Source organism: Boleophthalmus pectinirostris, unplaced genomic scaffold (assembly GCF_026225935.1).
Source record: "Boleophthalmus pectinirostris isolate CB_2022bp ecotype Guang Dong unplaced genomic scaffold, ASM2622593v1 HiC_scaffold_3, whole genome shotgun sequence".
Classification (NCBI taxonomy): Eukaryota; Metazoa; Chordata; class Actinopteri; order Gobiiformes; family Gobiidae; genus Boleophthalmus; species Boleophthalmus pectinirostris.
Window position 1 is genome coordinate 37518180 of NW_026571299.1, and position 19778 is coordinate 37537957.

The 19778-nt window shown below is 37.2% G+C and overlaps 1 protein-coding gene across 1 annotated transcript in view; it reads right to left on the bottom strand.

The window, feature by feature from the left end:
• Positions 1-215: 215 nt before the first annotated feature.
• The window catches only part of tafa3a (TAFA chemokine like family member 3a), an 84510-nt gene continuing 64947 nt past the window's right edge, over positions 216-19778 (bottom strand). Inside the window, exons 3-5 of the mRNA XM_055160630.1 lie at positions 12861-13010; positions 10711-10835; positions 216-555 (exon numbers count right to left, since the gene is read on the bottom strand). Of these exons, the coding sequence (XP_055016605.1) occupies positions 544-555; positions 10711-10835; positions 12861-13010 (287 nt within the window). The 3' untranslated portion in view covers positions 216-543. The remainder of the gene's footprint in view (positions 556-10710; positions 10836-12860; positions 13011-19778) is intronic.

The following is a 19778-nucleotide window of genomic DNA, read 5'->3' on the forward strand; positions in this document are numbered from 1 at the left end:
TACATATATTTAATGTTATGAAAATAAGACTTGGAGATTCTAACCAAACACTTGATTTAACTCTAGATTTATATGAGGAAACAGAAAAAATGTCTGCTCCATAAGGCTTAAAGGAAACAAATGCTTATGATCTTTACTCGATCCTCAAGACAGAAATGCATTTTTGAGTCCGGAGGCTCTTTATAAGCAAGAAAAGAACACAAAAGTTTCACATCACTAGGTTGGTTGTAAGGGTAGAGGAATCCCCAGTCTGTTAAATATCTTCATGAGTCTCACAGTTCAATAGAGCTATAATACAAAGAGACATTTGGCGGGCAGTACAGTCCAGCTACTGTTAACAACGGATCCTTTTCTCAGTCTTACTACATGATGCTCCATAGTTCTGCGTTTATCCATTGCATTCCAATATCATTTCCCATTTGGTCCTATTAAGTTTTCCACCGCTCCTCCAAAAATCATGTCATCAAAATCATTATCCAAATGTCCTGCAGTGGTGGCCAAAGAAAAAGTAGTCTTGTTCCAAAAAGTCCCAGACGCAGACAACTACCGCGTGACCTAGAAAGAAAACAGAAGAGAAATGAGTTTTGGACACATAAGAGGAATATGTCAGTGGTCTGAGTGGGTGTTGCGGATATAAAGGAGATGGCTTATTAAAGTTGACAGGAAGTGGTGGTAAAACTTGGGCTATCTGATGTGTAGCATAGTTTAGGAGACACTATCAGGTCAGGAAACTTTTTTAGACTTTGATTGTTTGGCATTTTGTTGTTTTAAAAATGTAGTCCAGGTATGAAAATGTAAGGAGTGATTAAAAAAATATTCTTGTTAAAAGGCCTATATTATGCTGATTTATGTGATCATGTTGTTTCCTCATCAGAAACATATCTGATGTTGTGTTTTGTTTCATTTACACCTATTTAATGCATAAATCCTGCATATTTAGTTCTCCTCTTAAACAGAAAACACACTGTTCCACCTTGTGATAGCATGTGGTAATACAGGAAGAGCTCCACTGTGTTTTAACTTTCTTCATACCTTCTTCACTACAATCATTTGGTTCATTTTAGCCCTGGAATTGCCAATCTCTGTTAAAGGTAAAAATGAGCTGTAAATTTGAAAACTATGACTACATGACATCACAAGGTGGAACAGGGTATCCTGAGCTTTGGAGGTGTACAGACTAATAATACAGGATTTCTCACACATGTGTGAATGAAACAAAACACAACTCCAGGTATGTTTTTGAGGAGGTAACAACATTATAGCATGGCTAAAAGCTCACAAGAGTCACTTTGGTGTAATATAGGACCTTTAAGGCGATTCCATGCTTGAATCTTAACCTTGCTTGACAATTAAATTTCAGTTAACCAACATTATTCATTCACCCCTCACAGTCAGTGGTGCTAAGCCCTAAAATACAGCTGCCAAATTGTTTTCTGTCAAAGCAAAGTATGGAAGCATTTTAAAGGTGGGGTACCCAACTTTATTCTTGCAAATTAGTTGAGTTTGTTTTACCCCATAGAGAATATTGAAAAGCAGAACTTCTGACTAAATTAGACCACTGTGTCTTGCATCTAATAATACAGTATTTTATTGATTGCAAACCTAGCCCAAGTCTGGAGATGGGTCCCTGGGCACAGCATGACGCCCACTGCCACATAAGGTTACCTACATTAACCTTAGCAAACCCGAAAAAAAGAACCGTGAACATCATTAGGATTGCTTGTGTTCTAAAGCAGATAAATACGAAGACATTTGTAAAAGCAAGGAACCAGTTAGATCGAGTACTGCAGCTTTGAAGTGCATATAACAGATTTTTATGATTCTCTCATTTTTACTTAATTTGGTAACTATTGTAAATATAAATTATAAGAAGAAAAGTTGAAAAATATGTTGAAAAATACAGGAAATGGCGAGTTTAAACATACTAATGACATCGCACAAGGGGGAAGTTCGGCACAGTTTACACATAAGAAACACATTTTTTCTGATGCTTTAAAAATGATTTCAAGAAACTATAGGTGTTTTAGAATATAATTGTATCACTATGTTTTAATAATCCTTTCTGTGTACATTAGAGGAGTTTTGCTAGTATGATTCTAGTTCCCTATGTCACAAAGTAACATTTTAAACCTAAAAAATGAGAAAGTGAGTATGAAGGTTTTTTCAAAATTCTTAAATGTAATGATGTTAATTGTGTTTTGGCAAAATGAGTAGTCTAACTTGTCATAGGCAGTTTGAGAGATTTTTATTGACACAGAGAGAATATGTGAAATGATAAAATATGTGTGTTGCCAGCGCCTTAATTACACCAGTGTCACCTTTTCTTGTTTACTATTTTTAGCAAGGTGACATTCTGACTGCACATATGAACATGCCATCAAAGCAGCACGGAGATTCACAACCTCCCCAGCTGCTAGTGTGGCCCATGAAATCAACAGCGAGTCATTGTTGGGCCCATTTTACAATTGCAAACACAAATCTGTCAAAGAAGTTTGTGTGTATTCCCAGTTGGCCAGTATTATAATTCAAACATCTGCGACAAAAGGAGAGAAAACGAAGCATGGCCAGAAGTCGAAGCAGTGCCATGTACACGAGGCTCAGAGATTTCAGACAGGAGTTATTATTCATGATGGCACACTGCTGGCATTAAGTATTCTCACACCACTCATGAATATTAATACAACAGATTGATAGATGCAGCTTGCTACCTTCACTTTAACTTTTGGGTGGATGTTTTTTCTTGTTAACTTGCATTTGAAATTGACAGTTCATGTAACAATGCAGGTGCTAAAAATCACGGATTATCAAGGGATGTTGTTTTTTATATTATTCCTCCTTGTATAAGTCATTGAAAAGACAAAATCCAATCCCAGTTCCATATCCCCACAGGATCTACAAAAAGTTCAAGTGCAAGGCATCACATTCCATGTTTAATTATTACTGTGAATGTATTATGCTTCTTTAAAAATTCACAAATTGTAAAGATAAAATGTATAATGTCATTGCTATGCACTTCAGCTGTGATAGAATAAATAGCAGCATCATCACACAAAGCCCTGTCATGATAACAAATTGTTAAATATGATATTTTGCTACAGAGAAATAAAAATTAAAATTGAAACTACATTATGACACTGACACAAAGCAAGATAATTGAGGTAAACTCATTTTTAAATATACTGTATCATTAAAATCTATGAGCTACAACAAATAAATAGCAGAATGAACAAAGAAAAAGAATTAGCTATGCAAGTTATTAAGTCGACCCTCTAATCTTACCTTATTACATAAAAATATCTCCACTTTTGCAAAGAAATTCTGCACTCGATAAATTCTAAGCCCCAAAATATATTGTTCTAGCTTTCATATTCAAGCTAATATTGTAATTATCCTGACAAGTCCAATCACACATGCTTTCCCGATTTTCACATGCAACCTCTGTGAAAGAGGAGACATACACATGACACCCAAAATGCATAATTTGCACATTACTCTGTTTCAATTAGCGGTTTATAAGTGATATCACCAGGGCATTAACATACATTGCTAACTTTTTCCAATAATTCAAATCTAATATTTAAATGCAATGTGATTTTTCTGCTACATAAACACGAAGACAGTGCTTGCTGTTTGGGGAGCCACAATTTAATTTACACTTCCATCTAACAATCCTCAAGAAACAGATGTGTGGAGACGGGATCTGATAATGTGCTCCACTGCAGGCTACTATTGCAGCAGCAGGATATGGAAATACATTAGTGCACCAAGTCGAGGTGCATGGGCACAGCTTGACTTTAAGTGCGCTTTGACACGTGATTCAAGCCTATGACCTCTGTCTGCAAATTCACTAATAATACATTTTGCACCTTCTTTACAGGTTATGAATTAATTACACCATGAACCCCATGAACAACTGACTTGAACCCATGAATAGGAAAGAGCAGCAGAAGAAAGTAAAAAAAAAACAAAAAAAAAACCTGTCTATTTCATTAAAGGTTTCTATGGAGATGTCATTGCTCTGCTTGGATGTTCTAAAGTATGACATTAAACAGCTTTACCTTACATTTTTTCTATTACAGGTGGCCTTGTAGCCCAAAAATGCCTGAAAAAACAGGCATTCTGACTGTGAGTGGGGTCCTCTCTCCACAGATCTGACCTGTAACTTGGTGATTTGGTCTCATTAAAGTTAGAAAGGTTTAATGCCATACAATGAAACATGATATCTCCATGGAGAAAAGCATTTGATTAAAGTTATAATCTGCTGATATTTGCTGCTAGTAGGAATAAGATCAATTACCATGTTTTTTTTCTCATTGAATGATCACAATTTTCAATTCAATTTTATTACAAGTACAAGTACAAGTATCTCCATCTTTCAATAATTCCTGAAAATGAAAATACATACATTTTTAAGCTTTAATATTTAACTCAAAATATAGTCAAAGTCTCCCTTCCAAAGTCTGAAATGTGTTCCAAACTATGTGCAATTACCGACAAGCAATTAGCTGTGTAGGACTGACAATGAGAAATGACTAACCCTTCATCTCTATTCAAATTGAATTAATATCACTTTCCTAGCTGCAAGTATAAAATAACAAAGTTGAATTTTGAGCTGCTTTACATAGCAGGACAGGGATCATTTGAAAGATATTTATGTTGCAGTAACTAAAGGCATTAATCAATAAATTGCATTAAAAGGATGGTCTGTCAGAACAGGCTGCAACAAAGTCTTATCAAGGCAATTATCATGGCAGTGTGCAGCTCGGGTTATCGATGGGTAAACACACAAAAGGACATCTGGAGAACAAAGCTTCATGCAGTTTGATGCTTAAGCTGTTTGGGGATGAAAGCGCACACTTGACTGGTCAGCTGCAGGTTCAAAGTCCTATTGACAATCAAACTAAGACTCAAGCTTTGCTGAAATGCTACCGAAGCAACGCAGTCCCTGTCCCATCCCTTCACACTTACATCATGCCTCATTATGGAATATTTTAATTGTTTTTTATTATCGTTTTATAATCTCATCATAGGCGTCATTGTTGCTTTAAAATGTCGAATGGTATGATCAATACAGGCCGGCAGCTCTGTTCTAATGGGCCATAAAAGTGAATCAATCATCAATAGAAAGATTTAGTTCTCCTCTCCCTCTTTTTGGATTGACATCTAAATGTCTAACACAGTCTTACAGACTTGTACCTCTCACAATGCACTCAGCACATCAGACTTTTCACTGGGCTTTTTCACATTTAAGTTGTTTCTGAAAACTCTTCAAAAGCACATTTGCTGCTGTTTCATACAAATGTCCTTCAATGCTACTAAAGCATGTGTGCAATTACATATAACTATGTCTACTAAATAGAATAAAGAATGCAATCTTGGGCAAAGTGTGTGATATGTGATGGCCATTTAATCATTATTTTACGATGCATGCCTAGTATTATATATTTTTATACCTTAAATTCTTATGATGACTTCTTACATGTTTGCACCACCTGCCAAAAGCAACTTCCAGCTTCCAAAACAAATGTCAATGCTCATTATTTTTTTGGTTTCCTGACAATGGCCATAAAGATTTTCTGATTTGATTTTCTTTCTACTTGAAATCTGATTCATATGCATGGTCTGTGATGCTAAAAATGTGGTGAATAATATGTGGAGGTGCTGTGCCAGACAATGTGGACTGAATGCTAATGTGTTAACACTATTACCATTTTTATAGGCGTTGGTTGTATAACCTGCAAAGATTCCTCGTAATTTTAGGCAAATAGCCTTCGGCACATTCAATAATCCTGCTAGCTCCAGGTTACCAATTTTACAGTCCAAAAGTGTGTAGATAGCAGAACTCAGTAGCCATGGAAACTTTCCTGGCTTTGTGGACAGTAAAGATATGAGATGATATTGTGGGTGCGAAGAGAGCAGAGTTAGCAAGAAAATTATTTGATTTGTGTTGTGGACTCTGTCTATAACCCATAAACATCACACTGCTGTTGTTCCAAATGCATATGCAGACATGAAATCCCTGTTTGCTATGGACTATAAAGTTTATACTGAGATTATGGTGACAAGCAGTCATATTTGAATCATTTTACTTACATTTTTTTTGAAGAATAACGTTATTTCTTGCCTCTGTACTGATAAACAAGCACTGATTACAGATAATTTTACAATACCACATGCATAAAGTATTTAATCTACCAATGTTTGGTTCAGCCTGTTTTTAGACTGGACAAAATCTTTATGTAGTGCTGTTGGTAAGCATGGGTCAGAAATTAGACACAGTTTCTTGCTTTTCTTTCACTGTTTGTTACTAAAACTGCATATACTGTAGATGGAATAATGTTGGAATCTAGACTGTAATTATTGCATTGGACATGTTGGGATTACAATAACAATACATTTAAAAGGCCAAAGGTGGTAGCTGTAAATCTTAAATTGCCTGATATTCTTCTTTATTTATATGTGCTTCTTTTTTGAGTGTTTTTTTCTTCTTGCTCTTACACAGCCACAGCATTCGAAGACAGGTGTATTTTATTAGATCTATGAAAGAAGTGTGCTGCTGACAGCTATCCATCAGCCGCTCCTCACACATCCCCTTAAAGAGGCCTAGCACCTGTCAAGTGTGGAGCCTTTGTGTTTTCTGCCCTGTGCCCTCTGATTGATAGGAAGTGAAGCGCGGGACCTGCTGGGGTTATAATTCCTGACATTACCTGCAGGACTATAAAACTATTGCTGCCGGACATGCAGAGAGAGGGGGAACAACTGCATCTGTACACGGACGCCAGCGGAGTGTTAAGGCCCATGATTTATTGATGAGTGTTTATCATGAGGTGAAATGGCGCCATCAGTCTTTATCAACAACACCAACACTGGGCATTAAAAGAGGAGGATTTATGGAAGTACATGAGCTATGGACTCAGCTGTTTTCATTTTTTGGCAAATATAGTTACACAGCCAGGGAAATACTTTAACAATAATGACAATATTTTGACAATAATGGTCCTGTAGCTAACTTGCATTGTCTAATAAGTTAAAGATACACTGTGTAACATTTCTGGTGGGGGTTTGTTTTGTCACCTGCTTATCTTCACAGAAATGTTGCTTTTCCCAGAGTGTTCCACAAAGTCTCAAGTTGTTTATATTAATACTTTCAAAACAATGCTTTCTTGCTCGACTCTCCACAGATCTGACCTGTAACTTGCCACTTGCTTGTCCTCATTGAGGTAAATAAGCGTAATGCAAAACAGCTGAACATTCCAGACTATAACATCTCCATGGAGGCAATCCGGTGAAAGACTTTAGTGGTCATTTCATTTTCATTTTCATTCTTGTTTTTGTTTTTTATTTTTACTTGGGTTGCCTTAACAACTGCCGAAGTGTGTAGTGATTTAAAATTGCGTTGGCAGTGTGTAAACAGTTTTATACCGAATTGCGTCATTTCTCATACGTTTTGAAACCGCAAAAACAGTCACTTTACGTTGCATTATTCATACACCCCTCACACATGATGATAGCACCCTACTTAGTCACAACTGCCCTGGGGAGGGTAGATATTCTGCACCTACTTCCGTCAGCAGCAATCACATAATAAAACTATGACCAAATGTGTCACAGGGCCAATTCTGCTTGCGATCATATGAAGAAAGTAGCCCTTAATGTTAGAGTTTAAGCATTCAATCTATTTCTTTGTTCCATGATGTGTGCCTTCAGTGAGAGCAAAAGTGTGTGTTTTTTTTTTTTTTTTTTTTTTTCTGAACCAGATTGTTTGTGGCACTAGGGTCCCGCTCCACAGAATGATGTTAACTGTCCAGGAAGCTCGGGTAAAGCCCCTCTGGCAAACACAAGCTGGCTCCGCTGCCCCTCGGTGGGAGGCGACCGGGCCCCCTGCCGACTCACAAATCAAAAAAAGGTCCAGGTTCTGACAGGTCCTACTAGCCACCTGGACCCCTGCATGTCTGCTCCTCTGTTTCTGCTTTCCCGTGGCTGTGTGCGAGGCCATGAATTATTAACCTGGCTAAAATAAAAAGCTCTACTCTGTCCAGGCCTCCTGTAGCAATGAATAATGGAGGAGGCAGCTCAACTATAGGCGTTTGGTGAGTCAAACATGAGGCCGTGATGGATGGCTAAGGCCTGTGTGTCCACCCCTCCCTCACCACCAGCCTCTGTGGATCCAACCACACCCCAAACCCAAACACAAATCCACATCAGCACAACTGGCCTTGGCTGTGTCACACTTAGCTTAGCATTTCTGCCACTACACACACATTTACTGAAGGGAGTTGTGTTTTTCATTCTTTTATTTTACTCCTCATTGGCACTTTTGAGGTTATAAGTCTGTTTTGATTTCATTTCAAAACACAGTAACTCAGCCCTGTCTGTCTCCTTCACAAGCAGCAATTCTCTCTTTTAAAAATGACCAATATTTAGGCACATACTGTTATACACACATCTTCTGTTTAAAGATAAAACACACACTTTGACTGAAATATTAGGTGGAGGATGGAAATGTAAGAATAATAATTAAAGTGCACTAGGTAACATTTCTGCTGGGCATCCATCTCCCACTTGTCTCCATAGAGATAATATTGCTTTGCAGGGATGGTTCGACAGTATGAAATTAAACTGATCTTGCCATTTTGCATTTATTCAGTTTCAGGCATTTTTGATTTAAAAAAAAAAAAAAGAAAAAAAAAACTTGAAAAACATACATTCTTACAGTGAATTTGGTCAATTCTAAACAGATTTAACCCGTTACTTGGCTTTGTAGCATCATCTGCTTGTCTCCTTCGCGATAAATAAACTTAATGCAACAGTGTGGAATATTCTAAGCAAATAGCGAACTCATCACCACAAAAGCTGCAACATGCACCTTTACATTCTCCATTGTCTTTGTTTTTCTTTTTAATTTGGTGAATTGCGCAGGTGGCACTGTATTCTCTTACACTGACTTCTAATTTGTGTAAGTCTCTTAGGAAAGAATGCTCCAAACAACTCATTTGTAACGTGTACGTGATATATTTAGCCATAGCGTGAACTTACAGTATATGTGTATCTCATTATGTTCACAAGGATAAATCTGGCACAGGGTTTTTCAGGCCTGCAAACTGATTGGGTGTAATGGAATGCAGTAGGTCCATGCGGAAACAAGACAAATGTCTGGTTGCATTGCATAATATGGCACATCATGTATATTCATGAATAATTGTGACACTAAGTATTCAGTTTCGTGTCATAAACAAACTCAGATCTTAGTGACAAAAGTCTCAAATTAATCCACTGGTTATTGATGGGGGCTGCAAATGACATTTTAATTGCTAATAAGCTTTCTGGCAAATTGTGCAATTGCTATTTAATTGCCAATTGGTGCACTGATGTAAAATGACATAATAGGCATTTGACTTAATAGTTTAATAAATGTCACATTGTCTCTACAAAACATTCCCTCACTCCAATTAATCCTTTGAGACTGATATAACATAATAGAGCAGTACATTAAACTAAGATGGCTATAAAACGCTTTATTAACTGTTATTGTGCACATTAAATATGTATGCTGGGCTGATCCGTAATATAGTTTGTAAAAGGTTTTGGATGAAATAAAGTTAATGCACACAGTGTGGTCTTCATTAAGTTCACTTTGTATTTGGACCATATCATTTATGTAGCTCTGCAATGAGAAAAGGATAAGATTAACACTTTAATATACATAAATTAGTCATTGTGACAAAATGATATCACAATATATTTTTCAGAGTATTATGATAACAATATATATTATGTCAATCCAGCGGAAATGTACTAAAATATGTCTTTAAATGTATTAACTGAGATTTACATATCTTCAAACAACATTCACAATATGATCTATACTTTGATATCTGCCCACCTCTACCTGTACGTGTGTTTCTCATTCCAAGTTTGCTTTTTGACAAACACTGTTCTTGGTGGCTAAAATCTTTTTTTCTTTTTTTTTTTTTTTTTACAGTACAGACAGTATACTACAGTATATATAGTATAATTGCAGTATTCCTATAATGCATATACCATTAGTGCTGCTGCTATACCTATGTATATTCTGATTACACAAGATTGTTCAGAACCACTGGGTTTATTTATTAAAAAAAAAAAAAAAGTTGTCCATATTATTAGATCTGAGCACAATATATTTTAATATGTAAGCTACATTCATAACATTACTCAGTTAATGACATCTATAAAATACATACATACATCTAGTTAACTAAATATAACCTGCTACAGTTCATGTTTTTACACTATGCATATCTAATCAGAGTAGTATTTTGTATCTGTGGTGATCCAAGTGGAATATAATTCAAAGTATAAAGTACAAAGTGGAGGAATGACTTGAGGATTGGTTGAACTCATGGCAGCTCTTTTGTGCTCTGATCGTTTGATGAAACTCTTTACTGGCTCTCCCTTGTGACTCCACCCCCTCCTCCCACTCCGAGGCCTGGCCTGCTCCGCTCTTCTCTCGAATCAAGCAACATCTCCCACTGCCCTCCCTCACTTTCATTTACTTCTTTTTCAAACACTTGTCTCACACTTTTCAATTATTTAAGGGTCATGTTTTGTCATGTCTTACAGTCCCCCTTGTTGAGCGTTGATAATCTGGAGTTTCACAGTGCAGTAACCTTGGTGTAGTCAGTATGTGCTGTTAAATATAGATCCGATATGCTGTGTGACTGGCCTCACCTTGGTCGTCTTAACTTTGTTTCCTGTACTGCAGCTCCATCCTTTGAGATCTGGCAATACTTTACACTCCTCCCCATCCATGCACGGATGCATCTGGCACCACCACTTCTGTGCTACTATGGAGGCTGGAAAAACACACACGGACAGAAATGAAATATTATCTAAAGAAGTGCATGAGAAAGGCTCTGAACCAACTGAAATATTTTTGACTGAATCTGCAACATTGACCAGTATATCTAAATATAGAAATCTATCTTTAGAAAGTTGAACGCAACCAGAACAGCTTTCGCATGAAATGTTAATGTGGCTTGTAACTCAAAGTTACAATCTATTTGAGCCACAAAAATACTGTGTATGTGTTTTGTTGCTTTTGAGTAAGAAAAATTATAGTTTTGGATCTTAATACATGTACTACTGTATTTTGTCTTGGGAAGCCTATGAAGGCTGCTGTGCAATGTACAAATGTTCAAAATGTTAGAAACCACAAAGGAGAAAGGAGTGAAATATTGATGCACTTGTGTTATCTGCACGGTACAATACATGCGTTTCCACTTTATTGCCTTGAATTGAAAGAAATCTTTAAAAAAAAATCATCCCAATTACTCAGCTATACACATCCACTGACAATTCACTGTACTTCCCAGACATTTGGATTGACATCTGAAATCAGAGCCAATGCAGTGAGTTAGTTTATGTATTTAAAGGGATGGTGCTAAAACCCCTCACTCACATCACTGTGCACCATAACACCACTTAATAAATACAGTTTAATATAAAACTGTGTATACAACAACGAGCACACCACTTAAGTCTTGTCTTGTGTCTAGGAGAAGAGACCTGTCACTCTTGGCCCACATGTTTCCTGGTCTGGATTACACGCTCTGGCTCTATAGTGTGAGGAGTGAGCGGGGGCTTATCTAACAGTGTTAATAAAGGCTACAGTGGAGGTGGGTATGTCAAGGTTCTTCTCAGTTTCTGTAAGACAGCCCACACTGGAGACACTGCAGTGGTTTAAGTTAAAGGAGAACTGTCAAAAATGGAGAAAGTCCGTGTCAAAGCCATTCCAGTGAAATTGGTGAAGATTGAATCGATTCACCTGTAACAGAGGCCACTTTTGACATGATATTAAATGACCTTGCCTGCTGCGTGTTATTGCCCATAACTCAGAAGTGTGATAAATCTCTGAAGGTAAACAGCAGTGTGGAGGGATTGTATCAAGTGCTGTTCACTTTTAAAGACAGTAGTTATTGCAGAGCTCCTGATGAAACTAATTGGTAGATGTGTAACCTATAATTTCAAAGACTGAATAAAAAAAAAATTAAAAAAAAATTTAAATACTCTAACACAGTTCACAGTTATGTTCTGTTAGTGTATTAGTAGTACTTTTAGCAATTAGTGATGTTTTTGTTATAATGGTATGTATGTATAGGGTAATACAATATAATGATTTTTGACAGAGATAGGAAAACACATCGTGCCTCATCGAGGATCCTTATATGATCTGCTCTGACTGGACTCCACAGTCTCTGCTTTAGGCCATGGGACAGACATGTGAAAGCCCACATTCATGGACAGCTGTTATCGAACACTCTGATTCAGTGGAAAACTTGTGGGAGTCAGGGCCAAAATATTGCTGGTAAAGAGTTTATATTTTATTACCACAGTTTGAAAAAGACATGTTTGCTTTCTTTTAAAGCATTTAAAAATCAAATGGCCCTATAGGTGCATATATTGCAGCAGGTTTAAAAAAGTTTGCACCTGTCTCTCCAGCCTACTATATTATCACACAATTTTAGCTCTCGTAGTTGTAATAAATCTGGCAGCACCTGCTAAACAACGTCATTTGCATTTCCTTTGCCTCAGATTTTGTGCATATTCATTCACTCATAGGAGCAAAATTCTGCTGCGTCGTCTTTAGTGTTTGTTTAAGAAACTGTGTCAGGGTTTTGCTCCACTTTTAGAGTTGTTAGTGGTTTAAGACATGAGTGTTGATAAATGAAGCCCCATATACACAATTTACTAGCAAAATAATTAATTTAGTGTTCTTAGTGCTCTTAGTATTCTTTGACTCCCCACTTTCCTTTTTCAACATCTTATTACTCTAAAGAACAAACCCATTTCCAGCAATGGCTCAAATGTCAAATGCATACCGTCTACACAAGATGGTGCAGCTCTTGTGGTCCCTGCCACTTGTCCGGGGAAGCAGGAACACTTGACAGTCTGGGATCTCTCCTCGATCTTGTTCTTGTTGCAGCATCGGTGTGCAGCAATTACTTCACAGGTGCCCGCCTTCACATGAACTGCAGACAGAAGCACACACAACGGGGAAATGCACATGTCAGCCTAATACAGAGCCTGTCAAAAATGTTACCATGAGAATCAATGTAACAGGGAATGGATAGGTTAGGAAATAGATGCTCTCCATTTCCAGGTCAAATGTGTGTCTAAGAAAAAGTTTGAAGTAGTACTGAATATAGCACGTATTTCATGATGTTGATATATCTTCTATGTACATCTCATTGATGAGGAAATCATGTAACACTGCGATAAACATTGAGTAATACTGTAGTAGTTCTTTTTTATTCATGTTTAGGACAGGGGTCTCCAGCCTTTTTCTTGCCGTGAGCTAACCTTTACAAAACGAAAATGCCAGAGAGCTGCTAGTTTTAGCGGTTACAAGAAATTGAGTAAGTATAAGCACCATGGACAGTTAGATGCCTATAAAACATAAACATTATCGTGTACAGTCATGTATGAAAGTTAAGCATCAAAATAATACATGCATAATGGTAATAGGCATTTAATTAATCAAATTTTGCTTATTCAGCACAATACGTCCAATTCAGAAATCCCTTGACAAGCTACTTGGAAAGGGGTGGAGAGCTACCAGTAGCTCCCGAGCTACAGGTTGGAAACCCCTAGTTTAGGAGTTACCATGGTGACACAATGCACACATTAGCAAACACAGCCAAAAAAAAGTTTTAAGATTATGACAGAGCAGTGCCTACAGTTACAGAGCATCACACCTCCAGGGAATGTTGATGACATGGAAACGTGGTGATTTAAGCTTGTGGGCTGAACACTGGACAGAATCTTACTGCCAACCATAAGGAGGGCTCGGGAGAGACTGACATGTTCAGGCATGTTTGACATAAGGGAATAACATTATAACATGGTAGAAAGCCCACAAAAGTTGGTTTTGCATAATACCCCCGGTTCAGTGTTAGGTGTATAATTTTTTCTTGCTTATAAACGTGTATAATATCATGCCTACATGTTTGCTTGTACATTTGTTTGCTTGATATTTTTCTAAATCCCATATTTATGCAAAGATTCCGTTCAACCTAATTACTGAATTTATAAATGCAAGTAAATCAGAAAAATGTTTTGCTTTACCAAGAGAAAAGTTAAGCAGATTCTTATTTACAGTGTGTAGAGTAGTAATGAGTCATTTTGTCGCTTGTTGTGAAACCGAAGAGGTCATTTACATTAAATAAAAACTCAATCTGGCCAGATCTGCAATAAAAACAACAACACAGTAGTAGTGTTAGCTCTGCTGAGACACAGAACCTGTATCCTCGGGAAATACAAGCACCCTGCGGACTCGCTTGGCAAAATGACACTCAGAAAAGTTTCACAAATTCATCAAAATAAAGTCCTGTCCAGGCTAAAAACTTCAGCACAACAGTGATGCCGTAAAACAGCACAGCAGTACAGAACACACAGCCACTGATTCACGTGTTTTCTGATATTCCAAAAAAAAAAAAAAAAAGTGAATATAAAATTCACTGCACAGCATTAATTATTGGTAAGGGAAATGTGTCTGTAGAGTAAACATAAAGTGGTGCTTTACAGAACAAGAACATATTAAAACAATAAAATTGCAATATAATTAAACATAGTTTTTTTATTATTATTATTTCACCAGTTGTTCTTAACATAAAGGTGTATTTTGCACTTTAGAAAAGGTATCATTCAAAAATTAAGACAAATGACTAGCTAATATGGCTGATAAACTAGGGTGACCATATTTCTGTTTGTGAAAACCCGGACACCTCACCGGGGGTGGGAAGTGGGGCCTCGACATTGAGCTACTCTCACCTCGCAACCTGTGCACATGGCCTCCCACTTGTCTCGACCGGGATGGAAAATGGAGAATTTCTTGTACAAGTCATTGTTAACCCGGACATTTCCATCACTTAAAAAAAAAAAAAAAAAAAACAGGACAGGATGCAAAAAACAGACATGTCCGAGGAAAAAACGGGCATTTGATCACCCTATGTTAAACTTAAGCACAACATTGTGAGTTCTATAATATGAGCGTTCCCACAATATCACAGTAAATATTGTACCATGAGGTTTATACTGGAATAATATCATACCGTGCGATTTGGATATCATTACATCCTTGTAAAACGATAGCCACACAACAACACACGTATGATATTACAGGATTGAGTTTTGGCATACTTTGTTGAAAAGACTAATGCAGAAGAGTAACTAATAGTAAACTACATTAGAACAATAATGACTATTCAGCATTTTCTTTTCATTTTACTTTGACCTGTATTGAGCTCTTTCAGCAGCTGGTACACAAATACACATGAGAGATTACTGGATAGAAAGATATGAGCCAGTTATTGGCTGAATATAATACATTGGTCTTGCAAACAGATGGAGCCAAAGCCTGATGATTGAGTTCTAATGCCCATAACTATAAACAATAAACACAAACTTCATACATCAATTTTGTCTAAGTATTTCATTAAATCAAATCCTCAAATAAATGACATAGACCTGGCTTGAACTAGATTGAGTGCCTGGTCAGCAGCTGAGCAAATACAACTACTGTACTTGTAATTTCCCACATGGATCAGCCTAACTGCGTTCAATATACAAGAGCTTCTTGGACAATCAACTATGCATTATGCATGGAGACCCACAGAGGCTGTTCATACTCTGCTCTACACAAACTGCAAATACAGACACGTCTTTGAGGAAATGAAATTCTGGTGCTATCCATTATGATGTGCAGCAACTAAATATAGTGGAAATGGACCAATCCACTGAGATGTCAACCGAAACTGACTGCAAACAGGAGTATGATTTCAAACACTGTTAGAAACTTTATAAACCTATTTAAAGCAATGCTGTGTAACTTTATTGTTGCAGCACTTTATGTATGTTGGGCTATGAAAATAGTTAGTTCAAACTCTACTTGCACATTCTCCATAGGTATAAAATATATGCTTTTATTTTAATATCTGTCTTATTTACATAAGGGCCTGGTCAAGCAGAAGTAAACAGCAAGGCCAAAAATTCAAGTTAATGCATCTGATATAAAAATGTATTGAACAGATACATATGTACTCTAGTTTATGAAACTGTTGACCTTTTTTCTGTACCATTTTTGGTTCTAAAGTTACATCCGTTTTAAACAGACCATGTATGAAACATGGAACAAAAATTATTTCCCAAATTTCAAAGACCTGCAAATCATGTAAATAAATGGATGTATTTCATCATATCTTGTGTTATTCCATCTTTGAACTGTTGATGAAGGTACATGATTTAAAAAAAAATATATATATATTTAAAATGATAAAAATTTGCTTTAAAGGACTGGCATATTTTATAGAAATAGTTTCCTTTCATTTTGAAGTAATATTAAAGTATTCGGAAGAAAAAAGCTGACAAATGATGTAAAATCCTGCACCTTCTACTTGCTTGCACAATTTTCCCTCTGTTACTTTTCCCTGCGTTACCATGACCTTTCTTAATAAAAAATCTCATTACTCAAAAAGCAAGAGGTTTTTCAACCTAATCTTGTACCATATGGTAGAAAACTATATGAAGCAAATATTCAAACCAGTTTGTTAAGGATATGTAAGTGAGAACCAAGAGTTATCACTGTTTGGATTTATTACCCAAAAAGTGCTGCATATTTCATTCCCTCCGTTACCGATATGAGTTTTTTTATTTTTTGTCAACAACTTGAAAGAATATCGCAGGGTTAACTTTACCCTGTTGGAGTGTTAACTCTTTCCTATATTCTGACACTTATTTATATTTGAGTTATATTGAGCTATTTGAATGTAAAAAATCGGCCCGTTTCCCTTCATTACCGCTTGACCGGACCCATAACTATAGCTAGTATAGAGATATAAAAATATAATAAAAATATTTTCACACCTCACCTATTTAGAACCAGAATCTGTAAAGTTTTTATTACCACTGTCACTGAATAACATTCACCAACCAGAAAATTGCTTTACCAATATAGTGCAAGATAAAACAGTGAATATGTGAATAAAACAGTGAATAAAACAGTAAAATATAAACTACGATCAGATAACAGCATGTATGAACAATAAGGTGTTCAATAAAATAGTTTTTGACTGATTATAAATATAAAGACATATGGACAGAACCACAGTGCAAAACTAGATCTGAAAATTATTGTTGAAATGTGTTGACATGTGTCATTAAGAGAAAAAGAGTCCAACAGCAGATGGGAAGAAACTTTGGTTTTGGTTCTGACACAAAAGGACTGTAGCACCTGCCCGAGGAGAGTGTTCAGGGTGAGAAGGGTCAGCTGTGATCCAACTGCTTGCCTCCATGTTCTGAGGATGTACTGATCCTGGAGAGATGGGAGGCTGCAGCTGATCACCTTTTCAGTGGAGCACCCGATGTGCTGCAGTCTGTGTCTGTCCCTGGCAGTGGCCCTGGTGATGGAGGAAGTGTGGATGAACTGCTCCATCATCTGGCCTGGAGCTTGGCTTTCCTCAGTTGCCGCAGGAAATACATCCTCCGCTGGGCCTTCTTGATGAGGGAGCTGAGGGTCATCCACGGGGAGTCCATGGTGGTAATGGAGGTGTCTGTCAGGACAAGGGGAGGGGGGGGGGACTTTCCTGAAGTGATTGTGGTCCTGATTGTGGGGAAGGATATGAAATTGTAGAAATACTATTTGTCATTTGCCCTGTATAATGTAAGAAATTCACAAGACATCACTGCATATCATACAGGTAGACACAATCATATACAATGGAGATGTATAAATAAAGATGTTGAAACATAGATTGTTGCATTAGCGACCTCCATAACTCTGCTTGGATGGAACTTCGAGCATTTTTCAATTCAACGATGCCAAATACACGTGTTATTTGAAATCCAGGTCATTACTCGGTGGAGGAGCCCTGGTCTGAACCCATCAGCTCCACCTTTCCCCATCTCCTTGAGCAACACAGTTAATCCAATGACCCAGGCCTTCAGCAGAGGACGAATCTCCGCCAGGGACTCTGCTAATGTACTACATCAGGACCTCACACCTTCATACAAAATGAGTTGATTAAGCCTGTTTATGGGCTAATTTATGTCTAAGTACATTACAATAACAATTACGCCTACATTGTTTTACCACTATTAAGCTTGATCTCACATCAATACTGGTTTCTGTTTTATATTCATTAGTTTCTGTGCAGAATCATTGCTATTCTACACCGGATCCTGTTTTTACACATAACAATTGTGATTGGATGGAGTAGGAAAAAAATCAAGAGAGCAGTTGAAAAGTTTTGACATTCCTTTCAGATAAGCCTTAATTATGCCTGTAAAGATTTTCAATTTGGGACTTGACTGGAAAATAGATTGGTGTGAGCTTCCATCTTCCTATTAGCCAGCAATCCAGAAATCTCATCTACAACATTAAAAACATTTTGCTCCCAATCAATAAAGCTCTATTCACATTCCCACAAAAGGCAAGACAACAATTGCCGAGTGAGTGCTTTTCTCTGAGTAGAAACTTACTGATGCAAAAACAGGTCAGGCTCCATGCCCTTGATGTGATTATCTTTAAGCCACCAGCACGCCCCCGGTCAAAGTTAATTTGAAAAGTTGGGATAGTCTGGATAAAATATTCAGACTTTGTTTAAGATATAGATGTGTCTGGACAATAGGCAATCAAGCAGGGTGCAAAGAGCCACAAAGACAATCTGTGTGCATCATCAAATTAAAAGTGAATTACGAGCTTTTGTCCTACAGCCGCTGTGTTAGTTCATGTTAGTTGAACAAACATTGTGTAAGCTCTAAAATGAAATGTAACTATACAGTGAAACACATAAGTATGTATACTATGCCATGCAAGATCTAACCAAGGTTTAAAGTTGTTGTTTCTGTTTGAACTACTGAAATGAAAGTCACTGAGGTGAGAATCTGTCTTTTCTGTTTTTCAATAGATAGATACATTCGTAATTGAATAACTTCAGAAGTAAACTATTGGCAGTCTTCATGTGACTCATCCCTCCTGGAACTATCCACATGAAACAAAAACCACCAAGTTTAACCTCTTCTCTGTCATATTAAATAAACAGAAGTGAAATATCTTTTTCATAATAGCTTCAGAAAGTTGTGCCATTATTCAATCCCAAAACAGGACTGTTTTCAGTTGAAAGGACTGTAAGCCACAAGACTAATATGGCAAGTTTGTAGAGCCAATCCCTGAATAATGATAAGATCTAATATTTGTGGATCATAAGTTTGGAAACTTCTTTCAAAAATGGAAAATCCTCTCTAGAATTATATAGACCCCTGTCCTCTATCTGAAGTTATGACATCATCCAATTCTCGGAGTTGAGTGCATCTTTTTGGAAATCCAAAATATGTGGATAAATAAATACCAATACCAAAATAAGATGAATCAATCGCTGACAAAATTATTTAACAGTTACATTTAGTTGGATTAAGACTCTAAATTACACATATTTAAACATGGTGGTCAGCTGCAGAAATAAAACGGTGGAGATTGAACCTCAGCTGGTGGGGTCGGGGCTCTGTGCTCATTACGGAGCAGGGAGGGGGCGGGGGAGGGGGCGGGGCAGGAGGACACAGGAAGTGATTAAAACTGGAGCTACTGGTCAAGGTCATCATCTCTAAGGACACACCCCCATAACACGGACAGGATGTGAGGTCAGAGAGTACAGCCCGGTCAGATCACACTGGTCAGGATCCACAAGAGGAAACATACAGAGCCAACTTCACAGGTGTAGCAAGCCACGTGGAGCACCTGGAAA